Source organism: Cavia porcellus, unplaced genomic scaffold (genome assembly GCF_034190915.1).
Source record: "Cavia porcellus strain 051 isolate PalLab524CR breed Dunkin Hartley unplaced genomic scaffold, mCavPor4.1 scaffold_13, whole genome shotgun sequence".
NCBI classification, from domain to species: Eukaryota; Metazoa; Chordata; class Mammalia; order Rodentia; family Caviidae; genus Cavia; species Cavia porcellus.
Window position 1 is genome coordinate 35,986,098 of NW_026947496.1, and position 20,788 is coordinate 36,006,885.

The following is a 20,788-nucleotide window of genomic DNA, read 5'->3' on the forward strand; positions in this document are numbered from 1 at the left end:
TGGGCTGGTGGCTGTGAAGAATGCTGTAATGTAGGAAGACGATAATAGCCATTGTCCAAGTTGAATATATTTCCTGTAGTTCCTCCGTTTTGGTCTCAAATATTTTTCACTAAGGCCAGATGAATACGTAAAATTACAAAAGAGCTGTGTAAAGTGTTCTTCTAATGCAAATAAATGTTTGTATGTATCACTACTGTGTTTACCTATTTGTATACGTAGTGAATATATGCTGTGGTTGTAAACTTGAAAAATGCATAACTATATTGTATGAAAAGTCAGTATCCTTCTTTAATATAGTCTTGTATATTTAGCTTTATTTCCAGAAACAGCTACTATTACCATTTTGGGAGTCTTGTGAAAGATTCTATTTATTTAGTTTTCTGAGAAAGACTACAGATACAAGCATGTGAGTTTGTGCACACACATGTGTGTGCATATGTGCTCTTTAAGCATGCAGAGTGGAAATTATTTATCTCTATATTTTTGTACAGTACATCTATAAGAAAAATTTCTGCAAGTGAAATTGCTAAGTCAGAATGTATACTTTATCCTTAGTGTCAAATTATCTTGTGTTGAGATTGTACTCAATTTGTGGCTCCATCAACAAGCAGTTTGTAGTAGTGCTAATTTTATTATATCTTCTCTGATAACATGTCTTACTTTTTTTAACCTTTTGCAGTCTTACAAGTACAAAATGTGTAACTCCTTGTAATTTTGTGTTTTTCTACTGTAAATGAAATTGAACATCTATGTAGTTGTAGAGCCATTTATTTCTTTTCCTGTGATTTATGTCCTCTTTGTTATTGGAATTTTTTTTCATTTTCTTTTTTGTGGTGCTGAGAATTGACTCCAGGGTCTTTTTATTGAGCTACATCCCCAGCCTCATTTTTATTTTATTTTACTTTATTTTATTGTAAATTCTGACGTAGAATTTGTTATTAAGTTGCCCAAGATAGGCCTGAATTTGCAGTCCTCTTGCCTCAGCCTCTCAGCACCTCCCTGCCACCACCACGGCCAACTATTCCTTTAAATTCTTGTGAAAATAAAACCAAAGATTTAAAGATTTTAAGCCTTTTCAAATATTATTTGCCTAAATACATGCATGCAGGAAGCCATTCCCAGCAGAAGTTGGATGACTACCATGTTAATCAACTTTCCTTCATTTTTACAAAATAACTGAGGTAATTATAAAGAAAAAAGGTTAATTTTGGCTCACAGTTTCTGAGGTTCCTACTTAGGACTCATTGGTCCTCTAGTAGATGACAGTGGTGGAGAGACATGGCAAAGTAAACTGCTTACTTTATGGGGCTCTCAAGATCACCTTGTATGTGACCTAAATACCTCTCACTATGCCAAACTCCTATGTAAAAGTCCCCACCTCCCAGTACTGCCAACTTGGGCACTATACCTTTAACACATGGATCTTTGGAGAACATTCAAGATCCAAATGACATTGCCCTACCTCACTTTTTTTTTTATTTTTGGTCTTTTTGAGACAGGATTTCAGTATGCAGTTCAGGCTGGCCTTGAACTTATTTTGTAGCCCAGGCTTGTCTTGAACTCATAGTGATCCTCCTGCCCTAACCTCGCGAGTGCTGGGATTATAGTCATGCACCACCATGTCTGGCTACCTACCTTATTGTTAATGTCACTTTTATCAGGTTCTCTCTTTCAGAAATTATTTTGTGACGTTCGGCTTTGTGGTGCATGCCTCTAATCTCAAGATACTTGGGAGCCTGAAGATACTGTCTGAGTCCTGCCTTAGTGGAACTGTCTCAAAATAAATACAGTTTAAAAAGTTACTGCAATGTAGTTCAGTGGTAAAGCACTTGGCATACATAATGCCCTGAGTTTAATCTCTTGGCACTTAAGAAAAAGAGACTTTTGTGATCTTAGATAAATGAAAATTTTAAAAACAATTCAGGTATAATTTTGAAAACAAAAGAAATTAAACAAGGAAATACCTGAAGTGAGATTCAAGGCAATTCAGGTATAATTTTGAAAATAAAAGCAGTTAAAAACAAGTAAATATTGAAGTGAGATTCAGATGTACATTTGAAAATAATCGTAATATTGTTCACATTAGAAATACGAGTGGCAAAACACTAGATAAAGTGTTAAAGGTATGTTTTATTGCATGAGATCCTGAGTTCAGTCCCTAGCCAAAGTATCTTTTCTGTTGAGTTTTTAAGTCTTAAGATGTGTGCCATACACATTCTCTTGATTATTAAGGTTTCCCTCATGATACTTCTGGAATTTTAGAGTCAGAAATACAGGAGATTTTTTTTTTTTATTATTATTATTACCTGGTTTTTCTAATACCATCTACTAGACAAACTGTTATTTCCTAGTGATGGGAATGATGTGGAATGTTACCCTTAGTCCTAAATTCTGGAGTTCATTTGTGTCTCTTCTAACAGTTTGTTTACTGATGTACTATTTACCAGACTATTAGAACATGTCTGAGTCACTGTGATGCTTTGTTCCTTTTTATTAACCCTACCTTTTCCCCCAGAACTTTTCTGACTATTCTTATGTGTTTTTTTTTCATAAGATTTTTAGGTCCAATTTTTCTAATTCTAAAAAATAAATTTCATTATTACTGATTTAGTACCTTTCTATGAAAGAAACACATTGTCAGATAGAAGGTACACATTAATTATAGGTGGCATTCTGATTTTAGAAAATTAATTGGGAAAATATGAATATTCTTAAATCAGGGATATAAAAAGAGATGATCCATTGCCAGGAACTTAAAACATAGATTAACCAACACAGTGTAACATGAGATTCTGTCTTTACAATCCAGTCCAAGCTCATAGTTTTTTCTTCCATGATACACATCACATTCATTTACCATACATACTATATATATATGACAGGATGAAGAAGACACACATCTGTATGTTAGATTGAAGGAGGGAAAAAAATAATTCTTTCACTTTTCCTCAGAACAAGTATTAGTTCATAGGTGAAACTAGTCACTTTTTTTTCTTTGATATTTACAGTATCACTCTTGAGAATGGGGCACTGTTGTGCTTTATAGGGAAGATACTTCAGTGCACGGAGGGGTATGTACATGTGTCTTATCTGAAGAGGCTTTGGCAAATGATGGGTTTGGATCAGACAGACAAACCTTAGCCACATTGTCTTGGAAATAAAAATACTCTTTTTTTTTTCCTGATAGGCAGCCTTGTTTGCACTCAAGAAACTTTTTGAAGAGGGTTACACTCCCCGACCTGTTTTTGTAAGTTTTGGAATGTTTGTATGATGATTTTTATCTTCTATTAATAATTGTCAGTTTGAGGACCATTGATGTTGATTTTTAGAAACCACCCACTCTAACTTTCTCTGTTTGCACTTTCCTACTACCACTTTTAGGTCAATAGCAGGCTCACCTCTGAGCAGGCAATGAAAATGAACCAGAAGTGATTAGTGGGAGGCAGGCTGTTCAGAAGAAGACCTCCTAAAACCAGGGACTTAAAGACCCAATCTTATGAAGGTTCAGGGAGTGATAGACTCACGTGCTGACTGTCAAATATTCAGTACTGAAGATTCCAGACTCCAGTTCATTAACTTAATAGGCAGACCCTATATGAGAGTTCTAAGATTGGTTGGTGAGAATAGAACAGAATCAAAACAAGAGAATCCAAAAATAAGATGTTTGACAGCAGAAGATCAGATGTATTAGTCAATTGCCATTGGAACCAAATACCTGCTCTCCCTAATTTAAAGGAAGAAAGGTTTATTTGGTGTATGATTTAGTTTTAGTCCACAGTTGGCTGACTCCAAGGCAGAAACATGGCAGAAGAGCATGGCAGAGTAAAGCTACTTAGTTCCTGGTGTCCTGGAAATCAAGCAGAGGATCCACACCAGAGAAGGGGCTAGGGACCAGATACAGTACCCATGACCCACCCAGACACACCCAGGAATGTGTTTTGCTAATCTCTTTGTGGTCACTATCAAGCTAATCAAAGTTGACAATTAAGTGCAATCTTCACACCAAAATAACTTGAACCTTCTCTGGGAAAGCTCCTCCAGTGGCGCTGGATATGTAAAATCTAGTGCTGTTTAAGGCATTACTTTGCCTCAGTGATACTCTTCTTCCTCTGTTCCTGTGACTCCTCCCCTAGTCACTTGGCATATGTACATTCTGGCTCTTATGCAGACTGCTACCTTTGAATTTGAGTTCCATGGTTTTCTTTGTGAAAGCACAAAAAACATTAGCTTTTTCATTTTATTTTGTCTTTGTGATTATATTCTTTATCTGAGTCTATATTATTGACTTTGTTTATTTTATTAATTCAGATTTCAGGTACCATTGTTGATAAAAGTGGCCGGACTCTCTCTGGACAGACAGGAGAGGCATTTGTCATTAGTGTTTCTCATGGAGACCCACTCTGGTGAGTGATTCTTTGCTTGACTCTTGGGGAATAGCTTTCCTGATAGCTACAAACTGTGATGTGGAACGTGATTGCTTCTACATTTCAAGTGGACCACTTTTATGGTGTATTGTTTTTAAGTACTTCCAAGGGCTAATACCTAAAATAGGTCACTTGGAGGGAATGGGAGAGCTCGTACCTCTGGGGAAACCAACGCTTGCTTCTCATCTTGCTTGTAGGTATCTCTTGTGACTTACAGACTATGCTTGGCTGAGTAACACTTTAGAGCTTTTATTGTTTATTTACATTTTGGGGACAATGCTTTGTAAATTTTAGAGCAGCACCTCTCCCTACTTTTGGGGCAGCCAGCTAGCTTTGAACAAGATGGGAATTCTAAAGCTTAGGTTTTATCTTTTGTCAGTCTTATAGACTAAAGTAGTAGATAGAAGGCTGTAATGTATAAGAAACTATTGTTTACTGATTTGTGATTGTCACAAATTATGCATATTAACAAAGAACAATGGGACAGAACCCTATATTATTAATTCATTTATTGAAATCCTGCTGTGTGCCCAAGAATATTGGCAAATGTGAAACAGTCACACTAAGCATAAATAAATTAAAATATAAAACATCAAATTGTGTACGGAAAATGTGCCATACACAGGAGTAATGGGATCCTTAGGAGAAGGTGACATTTGAGCTTTTCTGGAATACATGAGGCAGTTCACTAAGCAGAAAGGCAGGATAGATGTATTAGTCAGTTAATGTAGACATGAGAACAGCATAGTTGATCAAACATTTCTATGTATCATATTTCATTTGAACTTTAACATAACCCTGAGAACTGAATGTTACTTTCTTCACTTTACAAATGAGGAACAGAAGTTACCTAACTATTGAAAAGGCAAATGAGAATTGGGTTGGAACTGAGTTTGGAAAAAATCAAGCATCTAGTCTAATAATTACACTGTGATTTAAAAAAAAAATTAAAGTTTTTTTAAACATGTATTAAGGACAGCAGTATAAGATGAAACAAAAAGTTAAATTACCAAACATGAGTGTAAAATAGCTAAACAAAATAGGTCAATTTTTGGAGTGGGTGGGGTGCACAGGGATAGGTTCTCACTATGTATCCCGGGCTGCAGTCCTTCTGCCTTAGCCTTCCAAGTGCTAGGGTTACAGATGTGTGCCACGAGGCCCAGCTAGTCTCGCAGTCTTAACTGAGCACTGCTGTTAGGCACTAGTGATCACAGAATCGTATTTGTTTTAGATCAGTTACAGGCTTACAGAAAAATTGAGCAGAAAGTACAGAGAGTCTCCATATACTCTCTGCTTGGTCAATCACCTATCCTGCCTTCCTCTCTTACTTTCCCTCTTACCCTCTTATTAACATCTTGCCTTAGTGTAATAAATTTGTTGCAGTATGAATCAGTATCACATTAACCAAAATGTTTGTCTGTGTTAACCTTACTCTTGGTGTTGTGTATTCTGTGGGTCTGAAAAATGTGTAAGGATGTGTATCCACTGTTTAATATCATACAGAGTATAGTGTTACTGTTGTGAAAATCTCCTGGGCTCCACCTATAAAGGTTTTTTTTTTTTTTTCTTGGTTTTTGGCAATTAACTTTTTTACTATAGTTTTCCTGTTCTGGAATGAAATATAGTTGTAATCAAAGTATGTAGCCTTTTTTTTTTTTTTCATTTTGCAATAGATGTTTAAGTTTCCTGTATATCTTTTTAATGGCTTAGTACAGTAGTGGCAGACCTATGACACATGTGCTGCAGCAGGCTGTTTGTATCATTCAAAACTCTACAGTTTATCATCTCTGGATGTCTCAGTTACTTTTTTCGTTGCTGAGACAAAACAATCCAACACCCAAAGTTAGAGAAGGAAAGGCTTATTTAGCTTACAGTTTGTAGAGGTTTCAGTCCATAATCAGCTGACTCCATGGCCAAGTGGAGTGGCAGGAGGCAACCATTCTTGGCAGCAGAAGCAACAAGAATAAAAATGGGGAAGAAAATATCTTTATGCTTGTTTTATACAGACTGCTGGGATTTGGACAGTGCCATTCCAATCAGTGGACTGATCCAGCGGTCACCCAGCTTTAATCCAAGCACCATTATTCCCAGCATTTGCACCACAAATCAGTCACAGACTCTAGAATCAGCCCACTCCCATTGACTACCTGAGGCTATGGGGAGACATCTAGATACAAACCCTAAGCCTGAGTTTATAGCTAATTTCTTTTTAGTGCTGAATAACACTCTGTTGTCTGGATTTACCACAGTTTGTACTTTCATATACCTTAATTGCTACCCAATTTTACTTACAAATAAATAAAGCTGCTGTGAACATTCAGGTGCAAGACTTCTGTGTCAGAATGTATGACCTCTCTTTCTTCCAATTACCTGTGGTTTTAGTTGATTTTCCCTGTGTAGCTCCAGTGTGGCTCCTCTCTTCAGCCATGTTGAATTCTTTGGATGTTTGTTAAATATTTTTTGAAACAATTTCAGATTTATAGAAAAGATAATTCCAATATACTCTTCATCTAGTTTTCCCTAACATACTACTTAGCCAAGGTACTTTTGTCAAAATTAAGTGTTAGTATTACCTAAACTCTAGACACTCTTAGATGTCTTTTAGTTTTCTCCATGCTGAGACAAAATACCCAACACTCAAAGTTAAAGGAGGAAAGACTTCTTGTAGCTCACAGTTTGTGTAGATTTTAATTCATAACTGGCTGAATCCAGGGCAAGGTAGCATGGCAGAGGGGCACTGCAGAGGAGAACCGTTTCATGGTGGACACAGGCACCAAAGCTGTGAAGTAGTGAGCAGATGGAAGCTTCCCCTTTTTACTCACACCCAGGGTAGGCCTTCCCATTATTGATACCCAGAGCTATGCCAAGTCAGTCAGTGGACTAATTTAGTAATCACACACCCCGTAATCTCAGCACCACACACTGAATGCTAGCATCATACACTAAATCCCATCATCACACACTCTAAATCTGGTCACTTCTTTAAACCCCTGCCTATGACTGCATGAGACTTTGAGGGAACATCCAGACACAAGCCATACCATTGCAATTTTAAGAATGTTTCCACTAATGTCTCTTTACTGTTCCAGGATCCAATCTAGAATGCCATGTTGCACATAATGAAAAAGAGTAGGGAAAAAAGCACAATATGAAAACAAAAGATCACATAGTCCAAGGGCTTCATGGTTGATTGCTGGGTTCTAGAAGGCCTTGAGGCCCAAGTTCTAGGGCAGCAGGGACTGTACTTATGTTCTGCTTTTCTGGACATCAGGATGGCTTCCTTTTTATTATTTCATGTTCCTCCTACCTTAAGATTGTCCTTTTCTCTTCCTTTACATATTTCCAGATTGAACTTTTTTGTTAGTAGTGGCAGTTTGCTATTTTTTCTATCTCACAATATACTTTTTCAGCTAATTTGTGTACATAAGGAGTTACACGCATGGCAAGTCCATTAACTGTAGTACTATCTGAGGTTGGATCCATGGGCAAACATACTTGGTGCTGTAGGAGACCTCAGTGAGATGACTTTGACTGTAATTGAATAAAGTGCTTTGAAATAGGCAATTTATTATTGGCTTGGTTTTAGGTGTATTGTCTTTATTATAACTGTTGTAAGTATTTTGAATAAAAGATGATCCTTCTAATATTTTCTTTTGCTTTTTTTCAGCATTGGATTAAATTGTGCTCTGGGAGCAACTGAAATGAGACCTTTCATTGAAACAATTGGAAAATGTACCACTGCCTATGTCCTTTGTTATCCTAATGCAGGTATGTGTTACAAGGGTTTGTCCATGGAAAGAGGCATGTATATGGGCTTACAGATCTTGATTAGAAGTGTTTGTTTTACAGATCTTGGTATATAGTTGACATTCAAAAGGGATTTTCCAAAAAAGCAGTTTGAAGAATATTTTGGTTTAGACTAGTATTTTCCTTTGTACCTAAAGGAACAATTTGACTCAGTCTGAAGCTGCAGAATAGGGCATACTTACATAGATTGAGCCTATTTATATAGCTGACCAGAGCCTTACTTTTACTAACAGTGATTGTGAGTGTGACCAGAGAGATGACCAAAGAGGAGAGTGATATATTTTCTCTTATAGCCCATAGCCCATTAGCAAACAAGTAGCAGAAGAATTTTTTTTTTGTGGTGATAACCTTTTCCTCTTTAACAGCTAGGATTTCTAATTTATTGTGTGTAATAGTTTGTAGGTAGTTCTCAAACCATTCAGTTACATATTGGTAATCTGTTCGGTGTTAACCAGATTTTGTTTTTCTTTCGAGAAAGGATATTATTAAGTAGTTTGCGTTGTCCTCGAACTTACTATGTGGCCTAGGCTGGTCTTGAACTTGGGGTGATCCTTCTATCTCCATCACTGAGTGCTGGGATTACAGATGTGTACCATCACACTCAGCTATTTTCTAGCCCTCTTTCTCCAAATGCATGCATTTTAAAATGCACAATAGAGTCTGGGACATAGCTCAGTGGCACAATGCCTGCCTGGCAAGTGTGAGGTCATGAGTTTGATCCCCAGCACAAAAAAAAAAAAAAAAAAAGAAAAAAAAGAAAAGAAAACCTAAAATAAAACGGACAATACATTTTATTTCTCACCAGAAGTAAGATACCTGGAAGGAGATAATAAGATTTATTTGGAAGGAGACCAGGTGTTTTTGTTTTTAATTAAATGTCAGGTAGTCTTTAGTTCAAAGAACATGAAGTGGTTCCCTGCCTCATCCCCAAGCAGCTCGGTAAGAATTTCTTTGTGGAGGTGGAGTGGAACTATGGCTGTCTATTAGTTGTGCATCAGATAGAGAAGAAATAGTGTTTATTTCCTTTTGTGATTGGGGAGGGAGGGCATGTGGTATCTCTGTTTATTATCTGAATATTAGTAATATATTACTTGATTTTGCAAATAATCCCTTATCAACACTAACTTTTAAAACTTTTAACTTAAGGCCTTTAACAATGTGAGGTATTTGTATACATTTATGTATTTATTAAGGTAGTTTTGAATAATGGTTGAAATATCTTTTCTCAGGTCTTCCCAACACCTTTGGTGACTATGATGAAACACCTTCCATGATGGCCATGCACCTGAAGGTCAGGGAGCCTCTTTCACTTGGGTTTTTAAGACAGGATTTTACAAGCAGAATTTCTCCCCAATTAAATTCTCATATATAAATAACAGAAGTTTGGCTACTCTGAATTAAGGTTATAGAGGGACAGAGAAGAGCTGGCTTTAGCTATCAGCATCATTATTGCTCACGGCACTTGTAGCTGTTGGAAAATTCCCACTGAAGTTGACACTGGACTCTCTGGATGTTGTTTACTGTGAACCCTTCCCAAGTAATAACCCCACACACACCTCTGTCCCCTGTCCCCATGATCTGCTGGGTTAATAGATGTCTTCATGGTGCACGGTATCACTTACAGTATCCTACTTACCCTCTGAATCATGGGACTCTGATACCCACTACTATTTTTTAGTGCTCCCATCTCAACCTCTTGGGCTCTTTCCTTTCATTCTTTAAACTTTTTGATCCTGACTCCCAGATATTGTCTCTATTTCTAACTTAATTCTTGTGATTCCGGTATCTTATATAGATGCTTTCCCCAGTGTTCTTGCTTCAGGTCCTTGATGTTTTGTCCCAATTCCTGGGTTCTTCATCTTTACTGAAACTCCAGACCCTTGCTGTCCAGGATGGAGCCACCACTGTGTTTTGCTTATTGGAGTATTTGACATGTAGCTAGTGTGACAGAAGAACTGATTTTTTTTTTATTTAAAAATTTTAAAATTAAATTTAAAAACTGATAATCATTTCATGTGCTATTTGAAAATACATCATCTAGCTCATACTCATTCATCTCAGCATATGAGTAAAAAAACTTTAATGTCTTCAGACAGGCAAATGAATCTTTTCCATTTTAAGTGGCATGAAATATTTCATAAAGTCTGTTTTCCCTTACATCTAGAGCTTATGAAATTTTTATAACTAGAGTTAAGTATGTTTAGGTTTCTTTTTTGCTAGTTACCTATCTTCCTATTGACTGACATATCTGTCTGACAGCATCTGACTGTATAGTCCAGACTGGCCACAGACCTGTGATCCTCTTGTCTCAGCTACCCTAATGCTAGAATTAGAGGCATGTGCTTCCACATCTGGCTTGTTTGGCTTTCTTGTTAGTGCAATCTTAGTTATGCAGCAAATATAGTAAGTAAAAGATTCTATGCTGAATTGGTTTTGGTGAGTTTAGAATTGAAATGAACTTGCTGATACTTTCCCTAATGCAGGACTTTGCAATGGATGGCTTGGTCAATATAGTTGGTGGATGCTGTGGTACAACACCAGATCATATCAGGTAATAATCACCTGTCAATATTTTACCGATTATTGTTTTGCTTTAGTACTAGGGATTGAACTCATGACCTCATACTTGCCAGACAGGTACTTGAACTGTTGAGCTAAATCCCCATCGCCCAACCCCCAGCCCTGATGGTTATGCTTTGAGTTATATTTGCCAAAAATTTGTGTATTGAAGTCCAAACCCCTAGTAGCTCAGATTTTGACTGTATTTGGAGATAAGGCCTTTGAAGAGGCAATTAAGGCAACAGTGAGTCCATCATAATCCGGTATGATTGCTGTGCTTGTAAGAGGAAGACACAGATGCATGTACTGAAGGAAGACCATATAAAGACCTGGGGAGACGGCTATCTTCAAGCCTTGGAGAGAGATCTTAGAAGAAACTGACTCTACCAATGCCTTAGTCAGATTTCTGTCTTCTAAATTGTGAGAACATAAGTTTCCATTGTTTAAACTGTTGGTTCTGTGGTACATTGTTATTGCAGTCCAGAAAAGTAATACATCTTTATATTATGAAAAATTATAAAAATAGAGAAACAGTAAAACAAGTATCCATGTACCTGTCATATAATTGCCATAATTTTCAAGGTTTTGCCATTATTTTATTTGTCCCTATATGATGAAGCAAATCCCAAACATCATACTATTCTACCCTTAAATAACATTTGAGTATTCAAAAAGAGCCACCTCACACTTCTTGTGGGCGATTCTTAAATCCATTAGAATTATTTCGTGGATGGAAAAGGCAATCAGACAAGTATCTTGAGGTCAGAAAGCATCTTCATCTGACCTGGTACACAGTGATTGCTTAATTTGTGCTCTTAAATGAAATGTGTGAAGGCAGTGAGTGAAACAAGAGCAAAGCCATGTGTGTGTTTAGTTCCTTATCATTTCTGTGGCTTACTGGAAGACTGGAATTCCATGAACCAGCGTGTAGTTCAGAACTTTTAGTGTTGTCTTTTTCCATAAAGTGACTGATGATCATATTTTGAACCAGTCATCTCAGCGGTCTATTTTCATGCATATGATATGAGTCCATAGTCCCGTTTTTGTTAACTTCCGTAGTAGACTATGTGTGTATGGATTAGTAGGGATTGAACTCAGGACTGCATTCATGCCAAGCACATGTCCTAACACTGAGTTAACATCTCCAGCTCCAATTTTTAAAAACCTCTTTTATATCTAAAAGCCAGGGATAGTTGAATATACCTTTTCTTTGGATCACAGACTTGTCTCTTTTGTTTTTCAGGTTATTTCCTCTTTAAAAAGAGGGATTGTTTTAAATATCTCTCTGTATTTCTGTTTGTATATCTATCATCTTTTTATCCATTTGATCCTTTCACTTAGCCCTCTACCCACTAATTTAGAAGGCAGTAGAGAGAAAAAGTTCTCAGTAGAGTTCACTGGAAAAACCAAACTTGGATTGATCAAAATCGTGATTCACTAGAGCTAAGAAAGTTAAAGAGAGTATAAATGACTAAAACAGTTTGAAGAGCATTTTGAAGTGCTAATAATCCTTTTTTTGGGGGAGGTACAGGAAATCGAACTCAGGGCCTCACACACACCAGACAGATGCTGTGCCTCTGAGCTATATCCCAGGGCCCATAACACTCTTAATACTGTGTATCCTCTCTACTATGTGTCCTGTAATAAAAACTGGTTCATAGGTCCTGATTTCCCTTTATTACTGATCCCTCTGTTCCTGTCTTTCTCCTCCTCAGAGCTGAAGCTTTTTTTTGGTTAAACTATTGAATAAGCAGCAGGCATGTTCTTTACATACATGTTCTGTGTGTGGATTTGAAGAGTAAAGGACATCTGTGTGGTGAAAGGGAGGAGGTTTGTAGTTTGTGTTTGGGAGACCATCACAGCTTCAGGTTCAAGGGCAGAAACAATATAGCACAAAGCCAACTGGGCAGGCACATAGAATTTAAGGGTTTTTTTTTTTTTTTTTTTTTTTGGTACCAGGCATCGAACTCATGACCATGCACTTGCAAGGCAGGTGCTTATGCCACTGAGCTAAATCCCTGGCCCAAAATTTAAGGTTTATAGATTAATTTCCTGTATTTTAGGAAGCTAGGAAAAATTGAAGGCATAATTCATGTTAAGGCATATAATTATGTGCACAGTTATAATAGTATGGACTTAATTTCATAGCTGAAAAATTGTTTTAATTAAGTTTATCTTATTCTGTGTTAATGAAGAGTATTTTCTCTTAACTCAGGGAAATTGCTGAAGCTGTGAAAAATTGTAAGCCTAGGGTTCCACCTGCCAATGTTTTTGAAGGACATATGTTACTGTCCGGTAAGTCTGAAGAAGTGGTGATTATGCTTTCAGAAACCATCTGTAGAATATATTTAGTATGCTTATTCTACATGATAGTGATAATTTGTGCCAAACAAACAAGTCAAAGAGGAGTACACGTTTTCTTGGCACTTAAATTAATTCTGGTGAAGAACCCTTTTTTTTCTAGGCGTGGGGCTGGGAAGACATCGGTTTCTAGGTAACATAAATGAAGGTTCCAGGTGATTTGCCCAGATTACCATGTGAACTTGGTGGTCCTGTCTCTATTGTGCACTGCTCTGAAGAACATACCCTTGAACACAGCCTAACAAGTTTATTGTATAGGTACTAGTTACTGAAAATTCCAACCTGCTAAGGATTATTGTTGAGTAATAGCAGCAACATCTTCCTGGAAAATTTTGTGTACTTCCAAAACATTATTATTGTAATCTTATATTTATTGTAGGTTTGGTATGTCACAGAGAAATGTGTATTTATTTTTTGTTTGGTTCTCAACAGTTCTATTAAGGTAGATAGCCTCTTATTTTCAATATTTGATATTAAAAGAAGGAACTAGTAAAATCAGTCTTCCTGCTTACTTTTAGAAAAATAACTTTAAATTTCCATTTTTTTCCTGATATTCAATAATCAATGGCAAGTTTAAGTCAAAAAATATTTTTATACAGAAGCTACACATAATACGTGAGAATTTATATTCTCTGGTAGTTTATAATTAACATCTCTATAAATTAAAATATTTTTATTTCATATGTTATCCTAAGAAAAGCAAAATAAAAGTGATGGAAGAGTAATACCAACTCTTCTCAGCTGGAACATATTCATAGAATTAGCCCCAGTTGAGTCAATAAACATACCTCTTTGTGGTACTGTTGTTTTCTTTTTGTGCTCCAGAATGTAGAACATGAACTTAGGAATGGTGGAGTTTATGATTTATGACTTTGTCAGAGGAAAATGTGGCAGAAAGGTTTGCCTTATCCTTGAAACCTGCAGTTCTGTGTTGCTTTAGCCAAGCACTTGTAACAAAGATATGAGACCTTCATTGGAATCTGAACAACACAACCATTTACATACGGTTTATTCTTTTTAGAATTTATATGTAAAAATCTTTTTTTCTTGAATTTTAATTTCTTACTCTATTTCTAAATTTCTTTAAATCACCTTCAATTAGATATTAATAGTGACATCAAACACTTGTTTTTAACTTGCTTTAATTCTTTTATAAATTGCAGACAAAATAAATCTGTTTTGGTATTAGGTATTTGATGTTTTAATAGAATTGAACTGTGTGAAATGCTGTTAGGGAGCTCACATCAGGACTCTTAAGAATTTAATTTGCTGGCCTTTCCATTTGCCTATTCTTTGTACAACCACTCAGCCCTAAGGGTCAGGGTACTCTGAAGCTAACTTGGGGTCATTACCAGCTGAAACTATGGAATATGATTGTCTTCTGAGTGGCTGAACAAATGTTTTGGGATGGTTTTACAGTTAGTTGGCTTAGATTCATTAATTTCCTCATCTGCTTTTTCAACTAGTGTTTTGGCAAAGGACTCAGAAGCCATATTCTTTTATTTTGCCAGTGTTGATTGCCAGTGTTAAACTTTGTGCCTATGAGTCATTTTCAGTTTCGTTTGTACAACAGTAATATGAGGTAGATACTTTCCTGTCATATTTTATAAGCTTACAGGCTATGTAAAATAGCCTCAGGTTGTCTGATCATTTAAGTAATTTAAACTCAGAGCTGTTTGTCTCCAGAGCCTACCTATAACCATCCAATGAGAGTGCCTTCTGTCTTGGTTACTTTTCTCCAGTTGCTGAGAAAAAATACCTGGCACCCAAAATGAAGGAAGGAAAGGTTTATTTAGCTCACTGTTTGTGGAGGTTTCAGTCCATAATCAGCTGGCTTCAAGGCAGGGTGGTATGGCACTGGGGCAACACTTCAAGGCAGCAGCCAGCAAAAGCAGCCAGAGCAAAGAGGGAGTAGAGGGAACAACCTCTTTTCCTCCCTTATATTGTACATAGGTCACCCCTCTCCCCTCCAGGGCAAGTGCAGCACTCACAAAATCTCCTTGCCCTCCTCTGAAACAGGATGAGGATATTTACAAAGTAAGATCCCTGGCTCCCTGCTGAATCTTTTAGTTAAACTTCTAAACTTCTCAAATTGACATAATGTATCAACCATAACCCCATCTCTTAATAGTTTAAAAATAAGTAGAACAAAAGCAGTTCAAACCCTTTTCTGTATCTACACTGTATGTTGCTTTGTACTGTAGTTAATTTGCCTATATGTGTTACATTACATTTGCTCCTGTTTTGGGAAATGGAGCAAAGTTGTACATACTCTGTTGCTGGAATTTAAGTCACTTGTACCATCAGCTTCAAGCTGATGTCTGAGATATAGAACAATCTTCTTTTCATTTCCAACTTTCTTAATGACTTTTGGCCCTCATACTTGGTCACATAGGGATATGATGATAACTTTTCCTTCTTTCTCAGAGATGGTATAGTTCAGCCAGTTAGAGATAGTTATAGTATTAAGCCCTGAATTATTTCTTCTTTTGAGAGTTCTGGCTGGAAATGTAGCCACAATACATAACCTTTGTTGCATTTGAATCTCCCTGAATCAGATTGTAGTACTCTTCCCACACTGGGTCTTCTGTCTGTCTGCTCAGATGGGCTTTAGTACAGTGACTTCTTTCTTACTGAAAACATTAGTGTCTGTGAGTCTTGTGTCATAGATATGTGTTTTCAGGAATTTTAAAAAATGCTTCTCCTTTTAAGGTCTAGAACCCTTCAGGATTGGACAATATACCAATTTTGTTAACATTGGAGAGCGCTGTAATGTGGCAGGATCCAAGAAGTTTGCTAAACTCATCATGGCAGGAAACTATGAAGTAAGCATCCTCATGAAACCCCAGAGGCATCTACCGTGTTTCTGGCTCGATGCCTTTGGTAGTGCTGTTAGAGGGTACGGGAAGGGTGCGAAGATGGTAATGGGTGTTTGCAGGTGATTAGTGGGAAGATGAGGCTTCATACAACTGAAGCTGCTGTTGTCAGTATTTATTAAAAAGTACTACATTGGGGGCATGAAGTGATATGAGGTGGGTAGGGTTCAGGTTCTCCCTATTTCTATTAACTGGCAAGTGAATACTCTTTATTTTGACCTCTTACAAATCATTGTAGGAAAAAAGAAAACCAAGAAAAGTTTTACCTGATTCCTCTTGAGTGCTTCAAATGCTGATTGGTAAAAGATCAAGCCTATTAACTGTAGACTGAAACAAATAAAATAGACCATTACTTTGGAAAATTTATGTAATGTCACTCTGTGGATGACCAAAATTTAATGTACACCAAGTTACTCTGTGACTGGCCTCTCTAGTCAGCAGTTTTGCAAAGCAGAATAAGATCCAAATTCTTGAGGCATCATTCTGTGTTCTTCACCAGGGTCTGGTGCTTTCCTATCCCGATTGACCTGCCCACCCTACAGGCTTGCGTCCTCGGCAGAGCCTGGCTCATGTTAGCTCCTTTCAGAAGTGCTGATGACCCCGTCTAGTCAGGCCATGTTCTGCAGTTGGCAATGCTTCTGCTTATGTGTTGATTCCTCTGGGGTGTCCTTTACATCTCTCTGATTTAATGAATTTGACTCTGAGAGCTGAGATTACTTCAGGAAGAAGCAAACTGGTAGAAGTAATAGTATCTGCTGTTTAATAAGGTCATTTCTTGGTGCTAGTATGGTAGTGTCAACTGTGTGATGTACTCCAACTAGACGTAAACCCTTCAAGAATGGGGACTGGGAATGGCCCTTTTTTTTTTTATTATTTACATTATTTAATCACTGCTGATGTGGAAAAAACATTTTGTTGAATTCAGTTGTGATTCTTTCTCAGTGCATCCTTGCCTCACATCCTTGCCTTGTTTCCTTATGGCCTGTTCCAGAGAATTTCATTCTTATTCTCTCACAAAGGCTAATAAAAATTCCTATTTGATTTTCTTGGACTAAGAAAAAATCTGAACATATCAACACCTACTACTGATTTTATACTTGATTATTTTATTACATTGAAGTCTACAGTAAGGACTTGAAAAGACTGCTTAACTAGTTAGAAAGCACTACTGAATATGTCCATTTTTTCCCAGCAGTGTTCAAAGTAGGACTATATAAGGCCTTTCTTTGATTCCAGATACTTCAGATCTGTTTGGAGGAGTAACTAGGAGACATGAACAAATGAGTAAATTATAATGAAATAAGCCATATGATAATGATGTCAAGAGGATGTAGTCATTATGGAATAAGCAGTGTTTTCCAAAGTGTGTTCATTGGAACATTGATCTTACTAGAGTTTCCTTAAATGGTCATTAGTGGGAGATTCTGTTTATAGTATTTTATTCTTGGAGAGTTGCAGTGTATACTAGAATATTAAGGGATTTGAGAAGCCTTCTAGAAGTGTGAAAACACTGGAATTTATCTCAATTCTTTCTTTCATTTTTATATGCTTCTGCAAACACTGAAGAGTTATGGGACTGGGTGATTTCTTTAAAGACTTTTTCTGTAAACTCTGTGTGTGTGTGTGTGTGTGTGTGTGTGTGTATGTGTGTGTGTTGCAGTACTGTGAACTGAACCCAGAGTCTTTGCACTGAACTACATCTAAGGATTTTTCTTAAAGGAAATGGGACTTCAGCACAGTCCAAATCAACATAGAAGGAAGAGGGAATGTGATCTGTGGAGGTGGATTTGGCTGGTTGTAGTATATAGTGGGGGCTGAGCAGGCAGTTCAGTTAAGTGAGAAGGCAGCCCGCTCCTTGACTACTTGTTGAGTTTAGATTCTTTATCATATGCAGATGGCATTAGTGGATTCCAAGTAGTGAAATGATGTAGTGAAAGACATATGTGAGGAAGGTTAATCTGGTCAGTGCTGTGGAGAGGAGAGCAGGCCCACAGTCAAGAGTAGGGGTGGCGAGTCTAGAGTAGTTAGCAAGGACTACTGGACGTGATGAGGATTTATTTTTGTTAGGCTTCTCTGAGTCTCCTAATGATGATGCTTCTTGAATTCTTCCCTCAGGAAGCTCTGAGTGTTGCCAAAGTGCAGGTGGAAATGGGAGCCCAGGTGCTGGATGTCAACATGGATGATGGCATGCTAGACGGTCCAAGTGCAATGACCAAATTTTGCAACTTCATTGCTTCTGAGCCTGACATTGCCAAGGTTGTACAGAGTTTACATTCAGCAAGGGAATTTATTCCATCACTCAGGTTTGCCAGTTGCTTCAATTATCTGTCCAAGGATTAACGGGTTTTCCCCCCTTACATTGAGAGCACAGTGGTTTCTGATTTTCAGCTTCCTTGACTAATGATGTTTTTGATATAAACCAGATTTTGAAGGGTGATATTCCTTCAGCTTTGCAGTTTGCAAGGCTTCTATAATTGGTCATGAGAACTAAATGAATTTCCCTAGGCGGTTGGACAGACTGAGACCCCACTTCTCACATTTCAGAATGGTGTCCTTACCTTTCCTGGCATGTTACTGGTTCCCCACTTCTGTCTTTGGCAGGCAAACTTAGTGCTTCCTTATTTTAGGAAGAGACCACCTTGTTAGGCTTACCAGGTTAAGACAGTAGTGTGAAACAAGGTTAAATCAAAGCATTATGTTAGCTTTTGTGCCTGTTCTTTAAAAGGTGAAAATTTAACTCTTGTGTTAGTCTTTTCAAAATGTTTAGAAGGGTTCAGAAATCTCACCTAATTTCTCCTTCATTAAATCTGTGACGAGGAACCTTCACCCCTTCAGTCCTGGGGAATGAGTGCAGGGACTTACATGTGCCGCGCAAGAGCTCTACCATAACCTTTCTTAAAATACTTTTTTGAGACAGTCTTGCAAGTTGCGTGGGCTGGCTGCAACTTGAAGTCCTCCTGTCTTAGTCTCCTAAGTAGGTGAAATTTCAGATGTGTGCCACCCCAGTCGGCTTGAGATTGATTTTTATAAAGTAAGGAGTGGTATGTCTCAGGTTGAACTCTGATTTTCATTAGGCTTCAGAAAATGCTACAGTTAGAAGTTATGGTAAACACTACCTATATTTCATTTGTGTATTTAAAAAGCTTCATCACTTGTGAGAGTGAACCTTTTGAGAATTTGAAGTGCTAAGAGTTTAGTTCAGAGTCAGTCAGAGTCATGGGAGCCGGCTGTTTATCAGCTATGGCGGGAAGAAGGGTGGCTCCCCATTCACTGAAGAACTATTGACCCTGGTTTCCTTCCTTATATCTGAGATGTGCTAGTCATACCTGCTTTACCTGATTGGTGAATTATAATGATGCAAGTGCCTTGTCAGCCATGAACCTCATGTAACTTAAGAGATTATTATTCTTTTGTCCTCTAATTGCTGCAAACATTTATCTTTTCTGGTTTTCACCTAAAGTACTACTAAAATTTATTGGACACCAACTGTCTTAGTTACTTTTCTCTTATCATTGAGATGAAATACCTTATACCCAAAGTTAAAGGAAGAAAAATTTATCTAGTTCATGATTTGTAGAGATTTCAGTCCATAATCAGCTGGCTGCAGGACAGGGTGGATGGCAAACAAGCCTTGCAAGAGAGAAGCAGTTCATGGCATGCAGAAGGTAGCAAAGCAACAAGAAAGAGACAGCTCTTTCTAGTGCTTCTGTCTTGTCCAGCCTACTTAGGGTATACCCATAATCCTACCATTGTACTGTATAGCACTACACACTCTAGATCCAGGGTCAGGGGTATAACTCACAGCACAGAGCTTGCCTGCCAAGTGTGAGGTTGTGAGTTCAATCCCTAGTTCAAAAAAAAAAAAAAAAAAAAAAGATTGAACAACTCTAAATCCAGCCACCTCTGAAAAAATCCCACCTAAGACTATATGAAGCTATGGGGGGACATCTAAACCCAACGCATAATACCAAGTTTTGGCTAATTATGGTAAAGCACATTTACTCGCACATTTTTACCAGAATCCAAACACCAGATTGTCACCAGAACTCTTTAACATGTTCTCAGCTGGGCCAAGGTATGTCTTGTTCCTGGGCAGGTCTGAACCTTCAGTAGTATGTGGGTGACTACTTAGGAGCCCTTGGGAGGGAATTTATGATGACTTGTGACGCTATGATTTTCTTTCCCCTCTATCTCAGGTGCCCTTGTGCATTGACTCTTCCAATTTTGCTGTGATTGAAGCTGGGTTAAAGTGCTGCCAAGGGAAGTGCATAGTCAATAGCATTAGTTTGAAGGAGGGAGAAGAGGACTTCTTGGAGAAGGCCAGGAAAATTAAGAAGTTTGGAGCTGCTGTGGTAGTAATGGCTTTTGATGAAGAAGGTCAGGTGAGTGATTTCTGTTGGCCTGGTTCCATTGTCTCACCCAGGTCAGATACTGAGAGAAAACAAAGTCTGAAACAGTTACACGTATATTCACACACACACACACATCCCCATGTCATATACAAGCACGCACATAAGCCTACTTATTATCTATATGAAGATTTAATATATAATAAAGTCTTTACGTTCAGAGGAGAAAGATTGTATTATTAAATAAATACTGTTGGGACAACTGGTTATTATAGATTTGGAAGAAAATAAAATTAGACCCTTGTTTTAAACCATTTTGTGCTGCTGTAACCATGCTATACACTTGGAAGATTTTAAACTATTTATTTGGCCTTCTATTCTGTAGTCTGAAAAGTCTTAAAATTAAGAGATT

General features: G+C 37.5%; 1 protein-coding gene across 3 annotated transcripts in view; it reads left to right on the top strand.

Moving 5' to 3' along the window:
- Window positions 1-20,788, top strand: part of Mtr (5-methyltetrahydrofolate-homocysteine methyltransferase) — a 108,700-nt gene that overhangs the window by 21,462 nt on the left and 66,450 nt on the right. Inside the window, exons 7-15 of one of the 3 annotated variants that reach the window (XM_003473381.5) lie at window positions 3,188-3,247; window positions 4,309-4,403; window positions 8,092-8,192; window positions 9,461-9,522; window positions 10,715-10,782; window positions 13,006-13,085; window positions 15,864-15,976; window positions 18,143-18,283; window positions 20,224-20,409. In XM_003473381.5, the coding sequence (XP_003473429.2) occupies window positions 3,188-3,247; window positions 4,309-4,403; window positions 8,092-8,192; window positions 9,461-9,522; window positions 10,715-10,782; window positions 13,006-13,085; window positions 15,864-15,976; window positions 18,143-18,283; window positions 20,224-20,409 (906 nt within the window). Of the gene's footprint in view, window positions 1-3,187; window positions 3,248-4,308; window positions 4,404-8,091; window positions 8,193-9,460; window positions 9,523-10,714; window positions 10,783-13,005; window positions 13,086-15,863; window positions 15,977-18,142; window positions 18,284-20,223; window positions 20,410-20,788 lie in introns of those variants that run through there. The other 2 variants (XM_063260100.1, XM_063260101.1) reach the window with 2 other exon arrangements.